The following is a 22,605-nucleotide window of genomic DNA, read 5'->3' as shown; positions in this document are numbered from 1 at the left end:
TAGCTAATGCTGTTGCAAGATGTAAATCCAAGGGTCAGTGTTACTTGCCAAGGGAATATCACAGAAGATGGACCGCACATAGAATGTGAGGCGAGAGACCCTGAAGGGTTGGAGTGTGGGGAGAGAGCAAGTTGGCCAAGATGGCAGTGGTCAGGCTCTCTAGCCCTTTGTTTTGTAAATCATGACTATGTAACAGCTGAGCTCACATATAACACTGCGCATGAGCATCACGAGGTACTCGCTTGGTCACGAGCTACTTTGTGCTATTGGATGTGTGAGCTCCACCTAGAAAGCGGCAGCTTACTGCGGCGTCACGCTGTGTCCATTGGGTCAGCCACTAGAGGAGAGAATATAGCGAGTCTACTGCTACGGCTGCTGCATCAGCCGGGAGAGAATACTGCTACGGCCGCTGTGCCCGCAGGAGAGAGGCTGTGTTGTGTTAGGCTTTGCTACGGCTGTTGCCAGGCGAGAATAAGCGCGTCTGCAGTTCCTACTGGCTCCTCCGGTCTTCTTCCCGCCTCTTAGCTGGAGTCTTGCCTACCCTGGGTTCAGCGAACAGTATGCACAGTGAAATACAGAGAAACAGTTGGTGTCATGAGCAGGATCGGAGATACAGTTGCTAAGTTGCGTCTGACTCTTTTGTATCCATGGACTATAGACCTCCAGGCTCCTCAGTCCATGGGGAGAAACCTGGCAAGAAAACTGGAGTGGGTTACCATTTCTGTCTCCAGGGTGTCTTCCCAACCCAGGGATCGAACCCAGGTCTCCTGCATTGTGGGCAGATTCCTTACCAGCTGAGCCACAAGAGAAGCCCCTGAGGCCTGTTACTGGGTCCTGTTTGAGCATTAATTCTTGGTAGGTCATATAGGGATCTGGTCTCCTGAGAGAAGGGCAGTCTGGGGTCTTTCCCACCGTAGTAGAAACAGAGGGCTCCTAGACATATTCTTCTAAATGATAGGTACTAGATTCTGTGCAAGAAAACTTTGTAGTCTAATTCCATTAGATAGAAAATAGTTTGGCATAGTGAAAAGGCCTGGGGATTTAAGATAGTCTTGGATTCAGAATCTGACTTGGCCACTGATGAGAGAGGCTTTAGGAAGTGTACTCAGTCTTCCTGAACCAATTTCCTCATTTGTAAAATGTGGTTATACCATCTGTGTTATAGGATTGCTTTAAGAAATTAATTGCAATGACTTATGTAAAAGTTTGCAATATGATTAATAAGCAGAAACTTTTCTGAAAAAATAACAACCTCCGGTTAAATTATTTAAACTATTTTATCTGACATATCTGGCATACTTAGATTTAATTTAGTTCCTCTTAATTAATTGTGCTGTCATCAATATTTTAGAGGAGCTTACCCATTTATTTTTGGGGAATGTTCCTCTTTATTTTTGAGAGTTAAGCAGCTTGATTGTTATATGACTATTTTTGCTCTCTTTACAGTTCAACTGAATAGTGAAGGTCATCTGGGGACATTTTCCAGCGTTCACCATCTTCTGTGAATGAATATCTATGTATCTTCAAACTTATCTATGTATCTTCAAGCACATGGTCCAGGGACCAACGTGAAATTCAGGTTGATAACTTCACCTGTATCCTTTGCAGATGCTGGAAAAAGAAATTATGAGTGAAAGACTCCTTTTTTAATAGGTCAGTCTTAACTAGTCCTGGGGTTAACAAAAAAGCCCTTTACAACTTATCATCTAGTGCTTTTGTCAGAGATATATTGCTGGGCTGGAAGGTCTTTACCTAGTGACATGCAGAAATTCTTGAAATTGTCATGCCTATTTATAATGCTTAATTCTTTATCATTTAATTTTCCTTTATTTGTGCTATAAAAAACTACTCTGAGAAGTTTCCCTTTGCTTTTTGACCAGTGTAACCCCAAAGTTGATTAATTTGGTGCCAAAGATACTCAAGGAAACTTAAAAATTGAGGGACTAATTGCTGTTTGGACTGTATTTTTGTCTTTTCACAATTATAGGCTTTATTCCAATTAGTCTTGTGAAATATTTAGGAAGAGACTTTATAAATCTGTTTTTCATCCTGTCTTCCTATTGAGAATACACACTAGTGAATGAAGATTTGATACCACTGAGGGATGACATAGAACACACCTTGGCATCTCACCCTGTTCCATGAAGGAACTGGCTCACTATCATTTGCCTAGTTTTTCTTGATTCCTCAAAGGGAAATGATGTTTATGGGTAGATAAGCCAACAAGTGCTCCCCACAACAGTGAGAAAGTCATGGGGTTGCAATTGTGAATCCCCATAGACCCCTAGAGAGCTCTCACTGTTATCGTCCTCCCTAAGACTTGAGCTCTATTGGATTGCTCCCCTCAAGTCTTGTCCAGTACTCGGTCTCCTCAATTCTGCTTCTTCCCTTTAGTAACTCAGAGCAGTGGACTTCCCCAGCCTGAGTTCCTTGAGTCAGGCACCAACTTACCACCGACTTCAAGCTTTCACTTCAGCCTGACTCAGGGTCTGAGAACATTGAGTCTCAGGGCTGTGTTTCTGAGATTCTTTACGATGTCCCCCAGGCTGCAGAGAATTTTCCCCGCGCTGTGCCTCCTTGGGGTCCTGTCTCTACTGCACTGCCCGCCTGGCCTGTGTGGTAAGTACAGAGGTGATAAGGAAGAGGGGAAAGTTTAAATTAAGGCAGGGGGAAGAATTTCTTATTAAGAACTCATTAAATATAACCAAACATAGGTTATATTAATTTCAATATTAAATAATTAATGATTAAATTAAATAATTTTAGTCCTTTTGATATAGGCCATAATTAGTGGAAAGCAAAATATTGCAAACCCTTGAGGAGCTGATATAGCCACAAGAGAAACCTTTTAATTTTTATATTAAGTGGCTATATTTAAGTGGCTAAACCTAAATTCTTAAAGAATTAATTATTATATAAGGTTCATTAGTTTTCTATTTCATCAAGGTTGTGTAGAAAGTTTTTGCCATCCAGAAAGTAAACTTTTATATCATTGAAAATAATGAGTGAGCTTATTAGAGTAAAATTAAAAAGCACTGTATAAACTAAAAGCATTATATAACTGAAAGATCTAGCATTGCAAATTAGGGTATAATTTTTGCTAACTAATGAACACCGAAAGGAATTGCAAGTATCTGCAGGCCCCACTAGGGTTCAGTTCAGTTCACTTCACTTCAGTCGCTCAGTTGTGTCCGACTCTTTTTGCAACCCCATTGACTGCAGCACGCCAGGCTTTCCTGTCCACCACCAACTCCCGGAGTTTACTCAAACTCATGTCCATTGAGTCAGTGATGCCATCCAAGCGTCTCATCTGTCGTCCCCTTCTCCTCCTGTCTTCAATCTTTCCCAGCATCAGGGTCTTTTCCAATGAATCAGTTCTTCGCATCAGGTGGCCAAAGTATTGGGGTTTCAGCTTTAGCATCAGTCCTTCCAATGAATAATCAGGAGTGATTTCCTTTAGGATTGACTGGTTGGATCTCCTTGCAGTCAAAGGGACTCTCAAGAGTCTTCTCCAACACCACAGTTCAAAAGCATCAATTCTTTGGCGCTCAGCTTTCTTTATAGTCCAACTCTCACATCTGTACATGACTACTGGAAAAACCATAGTTTTGACTACATGGACCTTTTTTAGCAAAGTAATGTCTCTGCTTTTTAATAAGCTGTCAAGGTTGGTCATAACTTTTCTTCCAAGGAGCAAGTTTCTTTTAATTTCATGGCTGCAGTCACCATCTGCAGTGATTTTGGAGCCCCCCAAAATAAAGTCTCTCACTGTTTCCACTGTTTGCCCATCTATTTGCCATGATGTGATGGGACCAGATGCCATGATATTAGTTTTCTGAATGTTGAATTTTAAGCCAACTTTTTCACTTTCCTCTTTCACTTTCATCAAGAGGCTCTCTAGTTCTTCACTTTCTGTCATAAGGGTGGTGTCATCTGCATATCTGAGGTTATTGATATTTCTCCTGGCAATCTTGATTCCAGCTTATGCTTCCTCCAGCCCAACGTTTCTCATGATGTACTCTGCATATAAGTTAAATAAGCAGGGTGACAATATGGTAGTGCTGGTTGTAATTGCAGATATGCAATTTAGCTTGTAAATGGAAATATGCCAATAAAAACATGGTAATTCCTCTGCCATGGGATTTCTTCTAAAGAATGAAATTCCAAGAGTATTAAAATGTACATACATTTTCCTTATATCTTCTATCAGAGCATTTAATGTAGAGCATTTTCACAGAATGGCAAAATCACTCAACTGAGAAGAGATTTCACTAGAGGCTCTATTTCCATGGAGACTGTGTCTCCTATTCATGTGATATGGGATATTTCCCAGTTCTGATGATACAAAGGATTACATGCCAAGGAGTGGGAATCTGGAGTCCCAAAATGCCACCTTGTCATCCTTTGTCAAAATTAATATCTAAGGCTCCAGAATGATATCATGTTATTTAGGCTTTGTGAACTTTCTTAATATCATAGAGTGACTCAGTTGTATCTAAGGCAGGGATACTAAAGTATTTTACTTTGGAAGTTTTTTACATCATAATAGTAGATACTTTAAGGAAAACCTTAAGTTGAAGTGAAAGAGCTCATATATTCTGGGTGATTCTCCTCTCTTGGAAATTGAAATGGCTCAGTTCAGCTCAGTCGCTCAGTTGTGTCTAACTCTGTGACCTGATGGACTGAAGTATGCCAGGCTTCCCTGTCCATCACCAGCTCCTGGAGTTTACCCAAACTCATGTCCATTGAGTCGGTGATGCCACCAACCATCTCATTCTCTGTCGTTCCCTTCTCCTCACTCTCCAGAGAGTGAAGAAGAACTGAAGAGCCTCTTGATGAAAGTGAAAGAGGAGAGTGAAAAATGTGGCTTAAAACTCAGTGTTAAAAAACTAAGATCATTGCATCCAGTCCCATCACTTCATGGCAAATAGATGGGGGAACAATGGAAACAGTGACAGACTTTATTTTTTTGGGCTCCAAAGTCACTGCAGATGGTGACTGTGGCCATGAAATTAAAAGATGCTTAATCCTTGGAAGAAAAGCTATGACCAACCTAGACAGCATATTAAAAAGCAGGGACATTACTTTGCTGAAAAAGGTCCATCTAGTCAAAGCTATGGTTTTTCCATTAGTCATGTATGGATGTGAGAGTTGGACTATAAGGAAAGTTGAGGGATGAAGAATTGATGTTTTAGAACTGTGGTGTTGGAGAAGACTCTTGAGAGTCCCTTGAACTGCTAGGAAATCCAACCAGTCAACCCTAAAGGAAATCAGTCCTGAATATTCATTGGCAGGACTGATGGTGAAGTTGAAACTCCAATACTTTGGCCACCTGATGCTTAGAACTGACTCCCTGGAAAACACTCTTATGCTGGGAAAGATTGAAGGCAGGAGGAAAGTGGACGACAGAACGTGAGATGGTTGGATGGCGTCACTGACTCAGTGGGCATGAGTTTGAGCAAGCTCCCAGAGTTGGTGATGGACATGGAGGCCTGGCGTGCACAGTCCAGGGGGTCACAAACGGTTGGACATGACTGAGTGACTGAAATGAACTGAACTGAACCCTTGCCTTTGTATCCATTCCCTTCCCAGATTACTCTGTCTGTGCTTAATCATGTCTGACTCTCTACAACCCCATGGATTGTAGCCAGCCAGACTCCTCTGTCCATGGTATTCTTCTGGTAGGAATACTGGAGTGGGTTGCCATTTCCCAGATTAGTACTTGTTCGAATCTGCCCTTTGGAACTCAGGGAAGGTCATGGTGGTGGGAGGTGTGTTCCCTATGAGAAACCGGGGACAAAAGGGCTTCCCTGCCCAGAAGTCCCACAAGATCCTGATCAATTTCATGCAGAAGAAAAAATGCTTATAACTATGCAATCGTATGGTCAGATCTGAATCCACAGTTCAAAAAAGGAAGATGTTAAATAAAGCTGGCACAAATTCTCTAGCTCCCGTCTTATTCTCAGTAAAGCCAGCTGCTGACTTATTAAAGGCAGGGAGGGGTGCACAGCCCAGCACCCAGTAGCTCTCAGTCTCTATCTGTTAAATGAATGAAAGCAGAGAAAATCAGATCTTGAGATGAGTGTCATTTTTCTCCTCCTTATATTTTTACAGTGTAAGTGTTGGAGCAGTAGGAAAGAAGAGCAATCTAGAAGCAGATGAAATTATCAAATTTAGATTTGATTTATTCTCTTAGAAATTTACTCTTAATTCATCTGAAGTGTGTGTGGACTGCAGAAAGGTCCATTACTAGAAATTTTTCTTATACTTTGGCACCTTTTTACCTAGAAGTTCCCATACCCTGCTCAGTTGTAAGTATGTTGATCTCAGGACCCATTGGTTGAAACATGTGGGCACCCTCCCAGGACACCTGGTAATAATGTAATGACCCTATTATTGTGTGTTTGTAGATCAATTACCTGAACACAGAAAAAGCTTGGCTTTTGTCCCAGTGTCAAGGATGCTGCTAATACCATAGCATAATAGGGTTTTGGATATCCTCAAGGACAGAATTCCTCCTTGGATAATGGAAATTAGAACAATGAACTTCACAGGGGATACATACTAGTAACATATTTTCCATCAAGAAAGAGACAATATACCATTGTTCATTCCCTTCCATGCTTTTTTCATAATTTGATTTTAAAATGTAAGTTTAAAATTTAAAAAATGTGTAATGGTGGTGATTTTTTTGATTCTGATGCTTTTATGTGTTCTACTCTTTACCCCTAAATTGTTTGTATCATTTGAACACAGCAAATGAACTTGCAGTGAAAATCCTTTACTGCAGCATCATTAAGTTGGAAAAAGGAAACAAAACAAAACAAAAAACACACTAGGTTAAAAGTTTGTATTTACTGAGTGCTTTTTAAGTGGATAGTTTGTTAAAAAATACTGCTCCTTAGTCCAATTTTCTCTTTTCCCCCAATTGTTTGTTCACATTCTTTTGACCTTGCTGGTTTCCTTCCCTTTTCTGAATCAGTGAAAATAGGCCACATCTAATAGACAAGCTAGATGTTTGAATTATTACCTTTTGTTTCTTGATGTTTATTCTTTTTCCTTTCTTTCTTTCCGGTTTCACCTACTGGTGGCTCAGATGGTAAAGAGTCTGCCTGCAGTGCGGGAGGCCTGGGCTCAATCCCTGGGTCAGGAAGATCCCCTGGAGAAGGAAATGGCAACCCACTCCAGTACTCCTGCCTGGAAAATCCCATGGAAAGAGGAGCCTGGCAGGCTGCAGGCTATGGGGTGACAATGAGTTGGACACGACTGAGTGACTTCACTACAGTGTAAAACCTGCTGAAATCTATTTGAACCTGCCTTTCAGAGTTTACTTCTTTTCTTCCTTCTCTAAGTTCCATATTCTGGGATATCATCATGCCATCTATTTCTTGCTTATTCAATACAATTAACATGATGCCATTGATGTTCTGTGTCAATGTGCTGTTCTATGGATGTCTGCATGGTCATGATACCTTCAGACTCTGTTATGAAAGGGACAGAAGTGTTATCATAGCCAAGGACTAAAAATGCAGATGGATGATCTTGACCTTTCCATATGTATGCAAACTGCTTGTGATGCTCTTTTCTGACAGGGATGGAAAAGAAGGCCTGTGCTGAATCAGTGGCCTCAGCTACCAGAAGACATGTTAATCTGCTCTAGCAAAGATACCACGTGTGGTACAGCGGCTGCAATGCTGTTGCGTTTTTAGTAGTCTACTGTAATTCTCCAGAATCCTAATTTTTCATAGGAGACAGACTTATGAAGTACACGGGGATATGATGACCACTCTTGCATCTTTAATTCTTTAAGAGTGGCACATATTTCCCCTTTCCCCCAACTATTAGTACATGATATTTAAAAGAACGTATCTTTGCCTCCAAGGGGAGGGTTTAGGTCATATCAATGACTTCTACTTGTCTTCTTGGATAGAATGGTCTTATCCCAGAGGCCAAGGACCCATTTGGGATTGTGCCAATGACCAATTTTGTCTATCCAGCTTACACTTTCACAGCTAATGGAAATGCCCAGCAAGTGGCTTAATAAGGGAACCTTGATGGTTCCAGGTATCTGTGCTAACTCAAGCTGTGTTCAGTAATTCTTGGATTTTTGTGCACCTCTCATCTGTGCACAGTTACCTATGAAAGTAGACACAGGTCCTCTTGAAAGACTGGGAACTATTACCGTGCATATGTCTCAAGGTGCTGTATCCTTACTCTTGGAAATTTTTTCTTTGCTTAGTGATCTCCAGACCTGACAACATTAATAGCACAGGTACAAAAACTCAGCGGGCTTCCCTGGTGTCTCAGATGGTAGAGAATCTGCCTGCAATGTGAGAGACCTTGGTTTGATCCCTGGGTGGGAGAGATCCCCTGGAGGAGGGCATAGCAACCCACTCCAGTATTCTTGCTTGGAGAATTCCATGGACAGAGGAGCCTGGTGGGCTACAGTCTATGGAGTTGCAGAGAGTCAGACATGACTGAGTGACTAACCACAAAGCAGAAACTGAGTAACATATTGTAACTTTTCAATGGACCGAAGGCCATCAGCCTCCTGGTCACCCATTCTTTATTTCTTTCCAGTACAGATTGAGTTGTATCTAGTTGGCTGCTCATCTGTTTTTGCTCTTAGGAATGTCATGTTCTATTAACCATCTTCCTAATCTCACTGTGGTTGTATCTCTAACTTGCCACTCCTTATGATGATTACATTTACTTAGCTTCTAAAGCCAATGAGCACCTCTCAGACTGTGATTGCTAAGAGTGAAACTTGTTCTTTAATGCCTTCCCATCATCAGCTCTGGTCTCTGATACAGGTGCTCGTCTCATTATGATATTCCTTCTGTCCTTGGTAAATGTATCTTCCAGGTCTTCCCAGACAACATAATCATGTGGTGGAGTTTCCTGCATGTGTGTGGCACATCTACTCCAGCTTACTCACTCTTCTGAATCACTTAATCACTCTCTCTACCACTTGCCACAGAAGCTTCAGCATTTGAACCTCATTGTTGGCATCACATTTTCCATGCCTCAAGGAGGCATCTTAGGATAGTACTATAGATACTATCATCCATCAGTTTAATATTTTACTGACATTTCCAAAAGTGTCAAGTGTTGCTCAGTCGTGACTGACTCTCTGTGTTCCCACCAGGCAGCCCACCAGGCTTCTTTATCCACGGAATTCTCCAGGCAAGAATGCTGGGGTGTGTTGCCATTCCACTCCCCAGAGAATCTTCCCGATCCAGGGATCAAACCTGGGTCTCCCTCACTGCAGGCAGATTCTTTACAGTCTGAACCACCAGGGAAGGCATTTCCAATGACCTGTTTTATCTAAAGTTCTCATGCAGTGTGTGTGGGTCCTGACAGTGTTCCCTTTCACACAGGTGCCCAGCACCGTGTCATGTCTATTTTCCAGCATGCAAGCCATCATTTGTATTCTTTCTATAAGCTCTTTCTGAACTATTTTAGAGGACAGTGAGTATATTCTTGGGAGGATGGGTGGACTGGTTTTATTGGGAGCAATGAGTCAGAGACTGTGGATTTATCTTGCATCTTTAGTTTCTCCCAGATACACATCTCTGCATTTAGCATGAAAGCAGTGGAGTGTGATACCGGTACAGTGTGGCTTTGACTGAATTCTGTCTTCCTGCCAAAATGGCTCCTAAATAGTGTCAAGTTTAGTGAATTTTCAGAAAAAGGAAGCAAATCCTAAGTGCTTGTCAGTCCACTGTAACCTTTCCATGGTTCCCGAGCCTCAGGCCTTCATGAAGGCAGCTGGAGTCCTGCATTTGGCTAAGTGATTGGATGGGCCGAGAAGACAGAAGGACAGACGGAAGCCTACTTTGCCACACAGGTTCTAGGAAGTGTTATTATATACATTCTACATGCCGACCTCTTTTCACTTTTGTGTCTTACCTCAAGATTGCGAATCCCCTCCTGGCATTGACCATGGACAACGTAACATAGTCTCTAAATACTTTCAATTTGAACGTGAAGCTGAATATGAATGTGATGAAGGGTACACCCTGGTTGGAGCGAACAGACTCTCCTGCAGTTCTTCAGGCTGGTCACCTGCAACCCCTCAGTGTAAAGGTAACTCTGGCTCCCTCTTCATTTTAGGGGCGGGGGTGGGGCTATCATCAAAGGATTGAGAGCACAGTTTTTTCCCTGTGAGAGGCAGCAAAAAAAAAAGAAAAACCCCATTTGAATTTGATTTATTTAAAATAATCACTATAGTCTGATGGTATCCAAAGCAAAAAGCTCAGAGAAAAGAACATTAATCTCCCCTTCTTTCTCCCAGGTATAGAATTCAACCTTTGTGAGGCAGCCCCATTTCCCAGTTTCTTGTGTAATTCCAGAAATAGTCTACAGATGGTACATTCTATCTGAGTGTAGCTGTGGCCTGCAGCAAAACTTTCATGAGAAGTTGGTCTAGAATGTAAGCCCCAGTGGGCTGATGCCAAGCATTGTGAAATCACAAGCATTTCCGTCAGAGCCAGTGCAGGGCACCAGCTGCTCACGGTGTAGCTGTGTGGTGAGGGACTCCTCATTTTCCAGCAGTTACAGGGACAAGAGGTCAAAATCAGGTCTGATTATTGCAGGCACACAGGTTTAATATCACTTCGTCATCAACAACTTTAGGGATGATTTGCCACCGTTGTCTCATTTGCACACAGGAGAGTAATAAGCAAGAGGGAAAATTTTTTATCTATTGTCTTACAGGAATCAAGATACAAGATACAAGCTGATTTGATAGTTGAAGACTTGGGGTCACATACCCTTTTTTATTCTGTCATGCTATTTAAAATTGTTATATCCCTCAGCAAGTCCCTTAATCTCTCTGTATCTCACTTTCTCTTAGATAAAATAGTGAGACTTTAATAAGATAATCACATAAAGATCTACCCCAAAGTCTGATAAAGTACTATCCCAATGCTCAGTAAATATGCTAATGAATATTATTTTTCTCCTCAAGATTAAAAAAAAGGTAAAACAATTAGCAACACTTAAATACAGTTCATTCTTAGTACCCTAGGCTTGTATGTTTTTTCTTAGGTCTGTAACTTGCTTAAAATTGTGATTCCATTGCAGCATTGTGTCCGAAACCAACAATAGAACATGGAAGGTTATCTGTGGAGAAGGTTAGCTATGTTGAACCTGAAAGAATTACCATCCAGTGTGAGTCTGGCTATCGTTTGGTTGGTTCAGAAAATATCACTTGCTCAGAGGACAGAACCTGGTCCCCAGCGGCACCCAAGTGTGAGTGGGTAAGTCACACAATTTGGGGTAGTTTTTGTGTTATTAAACCCCGAAGCACTGTCCTGCCAGCAAAGGAGATATCTGGCTTGTCAAGATTCAGTCATTCAAAGGAACTCTCAATTTTGCTTTGAAGCCTTCTGGTCAGATAGGAGATGCAGTTTTCCTGTTCTCACTTGTGATCAGGGAAAACTGAGCCCCTTTGGAGTGGAGGTCTCAGACCTGGTAGTACTGACTCCCGACTTTTCTAGAGGATTTGATATACTCTTGTCCCATTTCCAGATGGTCAGAAGTAGTGTCTGATCCCCCAGAAGCTTTCTGGCAGGCTGCCTCAGAGCAGATCTATATTCCTCTCAGGAAGATGATGGTGGGAAACAAGGTGTGTCTGGTTTTCCTGCCCACCCACCAGTCCTGGGGTGTGTCTTGGTCCTGAATCTGTAACCCTGCCAGTTTCCACATGAACTATGCCCCCTACAATCGGGAGAGAAGTCTTTCAAGCATACTCATCATGTGTTTCTCCTCTAGGAGTATCCTGAAGGCTGCGAGCAAGTAATCGCAAGCAAGAAACTCTTGCAGTGCCTCTCAAGGCCAGAGGAGGTGAAATTCGCCCTGGAAGTGTACAAGCTGTCCCTGGAGATTGCACTCCTGGAGCTTCAGATAGATAAGAGAAAGGATACCTCTGAGTGGTAATCACTGTAATGTTTCTCAAGAGAGAGAGGAAAACGTTTCTTGCTGTCTTCATTCCAATACGGATCACCTCAGTTAATCACATTTACCATCTCTTTTACACCACCAGTTGTGGTAATAATTATCTAGAAAGGATAATTTGTTAATATTTAGTGCTTTGAGATTGTGGAGTTACTGATGATTTTCTGACTCATGTTTTTGCTTTTCTGGACACAGAGTACACATTTTTTAAGTAAAAAATTAGCATATCCAATATCATTTTGTCTTTGTGTTTAATTTTGTAAAATAAGGTTGTGAACACACACATACATAAAGTTGATACGTTTATTTTACTGTTGGGATCTTGGACACAGGGACTTGGGTTCACAGCAGTACATTTCCATGGATTGCCTTTACTCTACAGTTCCATATGTAGGTTACTCAGGGGCTCAGTATTTAGATTAAACATCAACACACCCCAAAATTCTTGTCCATTGTCTGCAATTTGAGGCAGTTAGGTCCTTTTGTAAGCCCCCATGCACTTGGCCTCTGCCTCAGTAATGGTCCCTCTTGGCTTTTGCCTTACAGTAAGGGGATTCCTATCTGTTTTGGTCTCCTGATCCTTTCCTTAGGAACAGACTCTGAAAGCCTGGTGAATGGAATCCCAAATCCTCAAAATGATTGGTCCCATTTTCCTTATTAGAAGTGTTAAAATGGCTTGAGCAACCACCCCGCACATGAGAGGACCCGTGTCCATCACACTTATATCTTGGGGTGTTTGGACTCTTTTATTCTTTGCATTTATCACTTTTCCAAACTCTTGCATCCTCTGATATCTCTGTCCCACTCATATCTTGGCTCCTTGTCCCATCCGTTTTGTACATAGAACTCTATGGGGAATGTTGGTCTCATTGATTTAACTTCTTCAAGTGTACTCCGATAAGACAAAGTTGTATAGCAGGCTTTCCTAACCCTTAGATGCTACAGAGGATCTTGAATGGTTAGAGGAACCTACTTAATAGAGAAGGTGTTTATTCATTGTCTTAAAAGCTGTCATCTGCCTCTGCTATTGGGAATTATTTTGGCTGATATTTATTTTGGTTCTCATGAGTCAAAGACTTGTGAGTATCTAGTTTCTGATCCGGGAAAGCACTGTGAGAGCAAGGTAGTAAGATGGGGAAGGGAGGACAGCCTAAAAAGGGAGCAAGTTTGAGGGGATCATTGTTGTTGCTAACAGGATCTACACTGTGCTGAGTACCTTCTGAACGTGTATGGAGCAAAACTGAGAATCTACTCCTGAGGACTGAGATTTGAGGATTTTTTAAAAAATTCTAGTTGGACTATAAATGGTTTACAATGCTGTGTTAATTTCAGGTGTATAGCAAATTGGTTCAGTTATACATACATATATACATATATATATGTACCTATCTCTGTTTCTATCTATACAGATATGTATCTATCGGTATTAGTTTCTTTTCTTTTATAGATTGTTAAAGAATATTGAATATAGTTCCCTGTGCCATACAATATGTCCTTGTTGGTTTTCTATTTTACATATCAGTTTAGTTCAGTCACTCATTCCTGTCCGACTCTTTGCAACCCCATGGACTGCAGCACGCCAGGCTTCCCTGTCCATCACCAACTCCCAGAACTTGCTCAAACTCACGTCAGTCGAGTCAGTGATGCCATTCAATCATCTCATTCTCTCTTATCCCCTTCTCCTCCTGCCTTCAATCTTTCCCAGCATCAGAGTCTTCCAGTGAGTCACTTCTTGGCATCGTGTGGCTGAAGTATTGAGTTTCAGCTTCAGCATCAGCCCTTCCAATGAATATTCAGGACTGATTTCCTTTAGGATTGATTAGTTTGATCTCCTTGCTGTCCAAGGGACTCTCAAGAATCTTCTCCAACACCACAGTTCAAAACAATCAATTCTTCTATGCTCAGCTTTCTTTATAGTCCAACTCTCACATCCGTACATGACTACTGGAAAAACCATAGCTTTGACTAGATGGACCTTTGTCTGCAGAGTAATGTCTCTGCTTTTTAATATGCTGTCCAGGTTGGTCATAGCTTTTCTTCCAAGGAGCAAGCATCTTTTAATTTCATGGCTTCAGTCACCATCTGCAGTGACTTTGGAGTCGAAGAAAACAAAGTCTGTCACTGTTTCCATTGTTCCCCCATCTGCTTGCCATGAAGTGATGGGATCAGATGCCATGAGCTTAGCTTTTTGAATGTTGAGCTTTACACCAGCTTTTCCACTCTTCTCTTTCACTTCCAGCAAGAGGCTGTTTAGTTCCTCTTCACTTTCTGCCATAAGGGTAATGTCATCTGCATATCTGAGGTTATTGATATTTTTCCTGGCAATCTTGATTCTAGCTTGTGCTTCATCCGGCCCAGCATTTTGCATGATGTACTCTGCATAGAAGTTAAATAAGCAGGGTGACAACATATAGCTTTGAGATTCTCCTTTCCCTATTTTGAGCCAGTCTGTTGTTCCATGTCTGGTTCTAACTGTTGCTTCTTGACCTGCATGCAGATTTCTCAGAAGGCAGGTAAGGTATTCCTATCTCTTGAAGGATTTTTCCAGTTTGCTGTGATCCACACAGTCAAAGGCTTTGGCATAGTCAATGAAGCAGAAGTAGATGTTTTTCTGGAATTCTCTTGCTTTTTCTATGATCCGATGGATGTTGGCAATTTGATCTCTGGTTCCTCTGTCTTTCCTATATCCAGCTTGAACATCTGAAAATTCTTAGTTCACCTACTATTGAAGCCTTTCTTGGGAGAATTTTGAGCATTACTTTGCTAGTGTGTGAGATGAGTGCAACTGTATGGTAGTTTGAACATTCTTTGGCATTGCCTTTCTTTGGAATTGGAATGAAAACTGACCTTTTCCAGTCCTGTGGCCACTGTTGAGTTTTCCAAATTTGCTGGCATATTGAGTGCAGCTCTTTTACAACATCATATTTTAGGACCTGAAATAGCTCAGCTAGAATTCCATCACCTCCACTAGCTTTGTTCATAGTGATGCTTCATAAGGCCCCCTTGACTTCGCATTCCAGGATGTCTGGTTCTAGATGAGTGATCACACCATCATGGTTATCTAGATCATTAAGATCTTTTTCATATAGTTCTTCTGTGGGTCCTTTCCACCTCTTCTTAATATCTTCTGCTTCTGTTTCTGTCTTTTATTTTGTCCATCTTTGCATGAACTGTTCCCTTGGTATCTCTGATTTTCTTGAGGAGATCGCTCATCTTTCCCACTCTATTATTTTCCTCTATTTCTTTGCATTGATCACTGAGGAAGGCTTTCTTATCTCTCCTTGCTTTTCTTTGGAACTCTGCATTCAGGTGAGTATATCCTTCCTTTTCTCCTTTGCCTTTTGCTTCTCTTCTTTTCTCAGCATTTGTAAAGTCTCCTCAGACAACCATTTTGCTTTTTTGTGTTTCTTTTTCTTGGGGATGGTCTTGATCACAGCTTCCTGTACAATGTCACGAACCTCCATCCATAGTTCATCAGGTTCTCTGTCTATCAGATCTAGTCCCTTGAATCTATTTGTCACTTCTACTGTGTAATCATATGGGATTTGATTTAGGTCCTACCTGAATGGTCTAGTGGTTTTCCTTACTTTCTTCAGTTTAAGTCTGAGTTATATATAGTAGTATGTATATGTTAATCTCAAACTCCTAATTTATCCCTCACCCCTCCTTCTCCTTTGGTAACCATAAATTTGCTTTCTATGTCTGTGAGTGTCTTTTTGTTATGCTTATAAGTTAATTTGTAAAAATCTTTTTCAGATTCCCCATATAAGTGATATCATATGATATTTGTCTTTTTCTGTCTTGCTTGTTTCACTTAGTATTATAATCTTTCAGTCCATCCATGTTGCTACAGATGGCACTATTTCATTTTTCTATGACTGAGTACCATTCCATTATATAAATATACCGTATCTTTATCACTTCATCTGTCAATGGATATTTAGTTTGCTTCCATGTCTTGGCTATTGTGAACAGTGCAACAATGAATATTGGGGTGAATTAGTCTTTTTGAATTGTGATTTTCTCTAGATATATGCCCAGGAGTGAGACTGCAGGATTATATACACAGAAATCTGTTGCATCTATATACTGACAATGAAAAATCAGAAAGAGAAATGAAGGATACAACCTCACTTATTGCATCAAAAAGAATAAAATACCTATGAATAAATATATCTAAGGAAGGACAAGATCTGTACTCTGAAAACTATAAGACACTGACAAAAAAATCAAAGATGACATAAACCGAAGGAAAGATATATTTTTGGATTGGATGAATCAATATTGATTGTACTACCCAAGGCAATCTATATATTCTATGAAATCCCCATCAAATTACCAGTGTTGTTTTTCATAGGACTAGAACAAAACATTTTAAAATTTATATGGAAACACAAAAGAACCCAAATGGCCAAAGCAATCTTGAAAAAGAAAAACGTAGCTTGGAGGAATCAGGCTCCCTGATTCCAGACTAAGCAACAAAGTGACAGCGATTAGAAAGTACTGGCATAAAAACAGACATGTAAAAAAAAAAAAAAAAAAAAACAGACATGTGAGTCAATGGGATGGGATAGATGTCTCAGAAACAAACCCATGCATCTATGGTCAATTAACCTACTACAAAGGAGGCAAGAATATACAATGGAGAAGTCTCTTTAAGAAATGGTGCTGGGAAAACTGGATAGTGACAAATGAAAGAATGAAATTAGAACATTCTCTAACAACACACACAAAACTAAACTCAAAATGGATTAAAGACCTGAACATAAGACTGGATACTGTGAAACTCCTAGAGGGTCCATAGGCAGGGCTTCCACATAAAATGCAGCAGTGTCTTTTTGGATTCCTCTCCTAGGGTAAGAGAAATAAGAACAAAAATAAACAAATGGGACCTAGTTAAACTTAAAAGCTGTACACAGCAATGGAAACTGTAATGAAAAGACAACATACAGAATGGGAGAAAATATTTGCAAATGACTTGCATGACAGGGGATTAATCTCCAAAATATACAAATAGTGCATACAGCTTAATAAAAAAAAAAAAAAGAAACCCAATAGAAAAACATAGCTTACAGTGAATGGTGTCAGATTTGTGGTCTCTGAAGGAGAAGAATTCACTCTAGGACCAAAGACGTGGCCTCAGTCACGCAGAGGTTTATGTAGCAGAGATTTTATTAAAGTGAAAGGATAGAGAAAAGCTTCCAGCAAAAGGCACTGGAAGGGGGTGGAATTGTACCCACCATCACTAGTTTAGGTGGGTCATTATATACTTTTTGGTGGACTGCTAAACATAGATAACAGAAATACCTCAAGGCTGTGAAAGTTTTACCAGGCTCCTCTCCCACAACATACATCTTGCAATAACCTCAACACCAGATTAACCAAGGGAAACAGTCTTGGGGTAAGATGTCTCTGGATGAGATATTTTGTATCCATATAACCAAGGGCATAGGTTTTTGAAGAAAAATATGTTTCCAAGTAAGATATATTGGTCCAAATTATAATCATTAACATAAAGCTTAATAAAAACAGTTCCATGAGTAAGATATATTGTTTTGCTGAATAATCATTAGCTCTGGGCATAAAGAAAGCTAGTTTCAGGTGAAATAGTTTGTTGCCGTAGCAACCCAGAGCTTAAGAAAAACATCCTATGTGACTAAGGTGAAGGAATGTAGAAAAAAATGTTTGCTTCCTCCTCCTCAAGGGCCCTGGACTTCCTGTCAACCAACCTAAGAATAAACTCTCTCAATAGGCAGAAAATCTCAAGAGACATTTATTCAAAGAAGAGATACAGATGCCCAAAGGTCAGATGGAAAGATGCTCACCATTGCTAATTATTAGAGACATGCACATCAAGACTACAATGAGGTATCACCTCACACAGCCAACAACAAATGCTGGAGAAGGTGTGGAGAAAAGGGAACACTCATACATTGTTGGTGGGAATGTAAATTGGTACAGCCACTAGGGAGAACAGTATGGAGGTTCATTAAAAAAGTTAAAAATGGACCTGAGGTATTTGTCCAACCCCTCTTCCCTCATTGGAGCAGGCTTGCTCTAGCAGCACTATCTTCCAGGACGTCTGACTTGCACTGTGGGCGCCAGCTGGGCACCCTCCTGAAAATGCCAACAGTGGGAGGCAGTGACAGCTACAGGGCTGTTCCCAGTGACCTCCAGGGTAGGGATATGAGTGGAGCACAGATGGCCTCTTCTGCAGCTGCCTTTTCTATACAGCTATGTGGGCATCACGCAGAAAAGTGATATGATATGTTGTGATGATCCTGTTTATCACTTTTTATCTCTTTTCAAATCTCTCACTTCCCTTTATCAGACTCTGCATCGCATGTTTTAGCTGGCTGTAGCACAATCCTTTGAGTTTCCCTTTTTCGTTTGGGGCATAAGGATACCGGATGAGTCCCCATGGTGCCTCAGACAATTCCCAATTGATCATCTTTCTGCTCTCAGTAAGCATTTTGTGCATTTTCAATATTATTTCTCCACTTTTTTCATTGAAAATAAAATCACTGAGAGTGGAAGAGCCTGTTTAGAATGCTGGTGGGACTCAGTGGCCTAGAAAAGCCTCATCAGAAGAACTAACCAGAAGCATTCAGTGTGATGCTCACTGGTAGTTGGTGAAAGGGTAGGAAAAGAACCGGATAATTTAATTTAAAATATTAAAAGTAACTTGTAGAACATATGGAATATAATTCCTATTGCCTTATCAGGAGGTGGGCAGATTTACTACATGAAAAACAAAAGCAAGAAATGAATTGCCAGCATGTGCTAGCAGGGTCTGCATAATTGTGAGAAAAAGAAATTCAAACAGAGGATCATTTTGTATCTGTGACTTTCTGAGTGGTGCTCTCTATGTACTTACAAAGTCTGCATGGCCTGGAGGAGGTGGTGTTGACTCGTTCCTTAAGGTTAGATGTAGACAATTATCAGGCACTTACTGCTTCACTCGCTGGCTCTCATTAATCTCACCTCCCACCAGAAAGAGTGACTATACTCTTCTTCCCAGCCCCCTTCTCTTGCTACCAAGTCTCATTCAGAAAATTTTTAAATCATTAATAATTTTTTTAAGCAACATTTCCTTGCTTATTTTCTTTTAACTGCTTTTTGAATTAGTTTTATATCTTAATAAACTTTTTAGAGAGGAGGATGAAAAACTATTTCATATTTTACATTGTAGCATATCAGTGTATTCTGCAGCAAAAACTCACTTGTGAGTTCATCTAGTGATAGATAACTGCTGTTTCAGTGTTATATATTCAGAAATACTTGGTAAATTTTATGTCAGTGCTCAAAATATGTTTATGAGTGTTTAAGAAATTGAGTGAGATAATGAGCAGACAAGGGAAGGTGGCCACCTACCTCTGTGGGTGACTGGAACCTAAACCCATGGGGAAGCTATAAAGGGGTGTCAAACATATACCTGAGGGTTATCTCTCTCAAAGGCAAGGGATGAGGTATTGGTACAATGTCTTCCATCCCTCATAGATGTTAAGGTTTGCCTTTGGGAAGTGCTAATTACCTGATACTTTTGATCTGTTTTGCAAGCTGTCAGAGTAGCCTGCATAGGCTCTGAAGAAAGTCTGGGCAAAACAAAGCAGAGATACCGGCTTTTAAAAATTGTCCAGACTGTGCTGACGTGCTAGGGCTCTGGTGATTCTGGCAGGACTTTTCTGTTATACTCTTCGGCAGAAGTGGATACTCCCATGTCTGTATACTTGCCTCCCTACTCTGTCTAAGCTTCTTGGCTTCATGTTCTCCTCTTTATTAATTTATTTCCTCGTTTTCCTGGAGTACGTCTTCAAGGAGCTGCTTGGGAAATGATACATGTGTGCTAAGTCGCTTCAGTCATATCTGACTCTTTGCGACCCCATGGACTGCAGCCCACCAGGCTCTTCTGTCCATGGGATTCTTCAGGCAAGAATACTGGAGTGGGTTGTCATTCCCCCCTCCAGGGGATCTTCCTGACCCAGGGATCAAACCTGCATCTCTTTTGTCTCCTGCGTTGTCAGGCGGGTTCTTTACCACTATTGCCATCCTCAAGGAGCTGCTTAGGAAAATGATATAAAGTAAGGCCTTGAGTTCCTGCATGTTTAAACTGTTTTTATTTGAACATGTGATTGATAACTCTGCTGAATGTAGAAAGCTAGATTAAAAGTAATTTTCTTTCAGAACTTTTAAAGATAGGATCTTCTTAAGTGTGATAGTTTCCAACACTGAGGTGAAAAAGTCAGAAGTCATTTTAACTATTACTTGTATAGGACTTTTTCATATCTAATCTTCTGTAAGGACACTTGTATTATTTTCTTTCAGAGACATTTTGTATAACTTCTATATATTTGGTATAGTTTCTTCATATTTCTCTTCTCCATTTTTTAAAAAAATTTATGGGTATTCTATTACTCAGATAACAAACCTCTCTACCAATCCTATAATTTTCTTTCTGTCTCCTATACCATCATCTCTGACTCATTACTCCCCCACGGTCTTTGGGGATATTTCCTTGACTTTATACTTTAATAATTTTATTGATTTTATAAAATGTTCACAGCATTTTAAAAAGTATTCTGTTCTTTAGATATGTGAAGGTTACTCACATAGTTCAGAGAATACTAATAACAGTTTGGAATTTCTATTCATCACAAATATCTGTTGATGATAATTCTGGATTGTATGTTCATTTTCAAGGGTGAGGCCCACAAAAACTGATTTAGGTTCTAGATGCATGGGGAGATTAGGCAGTGAGCTATTTTTTTCTTGTTGGGGGCTATAATGGAGGTGTTGTTTCCTAGTAGTTCCTGCCTCCTGTAAATAACAGAACTACTCTTACCCCTTTAGATATTAGCAGGGCAAACGGCTCCTCAGCTAAACTTCCCTTGGAGCAACCTCCCAGTGGGTGCGGCTTCCTACTCACTTTCCTGAGAAGGAAGCTGCTTACTTTTCACTTCCTCTTTCACACTCTGAGGCCTGAAATGCTGACAGGGTGCTGCTGAATGAACTTCCACCATGCTCATGGGGGCAACATGCTTGGAGATGTTGGGGCAACAAAGAGGAAGGGGCCTGATCCCTGATAACCTCTTTGGACAAGCTGCTGACCAGTCTGAATACAGTTCTGCCTCTGTACTATTGCAGAAAAAAGATATGAACTACTATCCTTGTTTCATCAGCTTAGTTTTATCATAATACATTCAGGAGACTCTGCAAGCATCAATGTTCATTGGTATCCTCTCTGATACCATTCAGTTTCTTCCAAGAAGGATCCTCCGGTTTCTTGCTGGCTTCTTTATTGACTTGAACTTCTACCAAGCAAGATGAGATTATTGCTTCTCTGCTTCTCCCTAAGATCCTCAACTCATTTCCACTGCAACATTACTTTCCCATATTTAGTGCTAAGATTTTCTTTCTTCCTTGAAATGATGGCTCCCATGCCTAGAAAGTAGAGCAGTTGTATTCATTTCCTTGTTTTAAGTGGAATTGTCCCTCTTAAGTTCATCTTTATATTTCCATTACAGGTTTGCTGACAGTATGTGCTGAATAATGGATATCATGAAGAAAGAGTCTATGAAGTTACATGACATGCTAGTTTGGTACTAACACAGCTGAACAAAAGATTGATGAAAAGTTTCTACTGCTAAATATTGTTCTCTGACTATAGCGAAACAACCTGTAAGTATATGACACTCTTTTTTCAGGTTTAATAAGAGAACCTGGGAGAACAACGTTGATGAATCAGAATCTTTCAGATATAACATTTTATATGAATGGAAACTGAATTGTGCTGCCATTTTGCTGCCTCCTTAGGGAAGCAATGGGTCACAAAAGGAGCAAGATTTCCTTAAAATTTCTCTGATCTAATAGTGAATGTGAATAATTCACTCCTAATCATGTGTACCCATCATTTTTAGCAAATCATAAACATTCTGATACTGATATTTTTAGATTTAAAGATAAAATGAACTATCATGCATTGTAACACTTATACATAACAAATGATGTGTATTTATATAACTGAAGTTTTTTCTTGCTAAAGAGTTTTGTTAAGTAGTTTTTTTTTTTTAAGGTTTGGCACATTATGCAGTAGAAACAATAATTTCAAAATTAAAAAAGAATATATCAGTTTATATTAATAGTAGTATGCATAGTTTAAGCTTGCTAAAATAAAAATGAAAAATTAAAGTCATGTTAGAGAGAGAAGTAAATTTACTAAAATTTAATTTACATAGTAATTTTGATTGAGTTTATTTTCAGTGTCAGCTACTAATTTCCACTTGCCATTGGTACTTGTAGAGGTACTCCAAGGATTTCTACAGCTGCTGACCCTCCCCTGAAAGGAGTACAGGATGGAGAGCGCAAGTGGGGCACTCTGTGCTTGGGAAAACGGGCAGGACAGGGCTTCAGAGAGATGCTTTCAGGAGCTGATTTAATGAGCCCAACTCTTGTATCCCCCCATATCTAGACAAGCACTAAAGTCCTTCATGGTGATGACTATTCCTTGTGACTATCAAAAACTTCATGAGACCAGTAGAAACCTGGGAAAAAATGTGCTTGACTGCATGTATTCCCCCTTCACCAAAATCACGTATGTATTGACCTTTCCCTTGCCTCTTTAGAGCAGTTTCTCAGAGCTACCTA

The 22,605-nt window shown here is 40.3% G+C and overlaps 1 protein-coding gene across 1 annotated transcript in view; it reads left to right on the top strand.

Moving 5' to 3' along the window:
- LOC122451770 (C4b-binding protein alpha chain-like) overlaps positions 1-12,195 on the top strand; it is a 66,506-nt gene extending 54,311 nt beyond the window's left edge. The window contains exons 16-19 of the mRNA XM_043484673.1: positions 2,326-2,619; positions 9,919-10,089; positions 11,089-11,264; positions 11,779-12,195. Of these exons, the coding sequence (XP_043340608.1) occupies positions 2,326-2,619; positions 9,919-10,089; positions 11,089-11,264; positions 11,779-11,943 (806 nt within the window). The 3' untranslated portion in view covers positions 11,944-12,195. The remainder of the gene's footprint in view (positions 1-2,325; positions 2,620-9,918; positions 10,090-11,088; positions 11,265-11,778) is intronic.
- The last annotated feature ends 10,410 nt before the right edge of the window (positions 12,196-22,605 follow it).

Source organism: Cervus canadensis, chromosome 13 (assembly GCF_019320065.1).
Source record: "Cervus canadensis isolate Bull #8, Minnesota chromosome 13, ASM1932006v1, whole genome shotgun sequence".
In the NCBI taxonomy this organism is placed as follows: Eukaryota; Metazoa; Chordata; class Mammalia; order Artiodactyla; family Cervidae; genus Cervus; species Cervus canadensis.
Note: the sequence above shows the minus strand (reverse complement) of the source record. Positions and strands in the feature narration are given on the sequence as shown.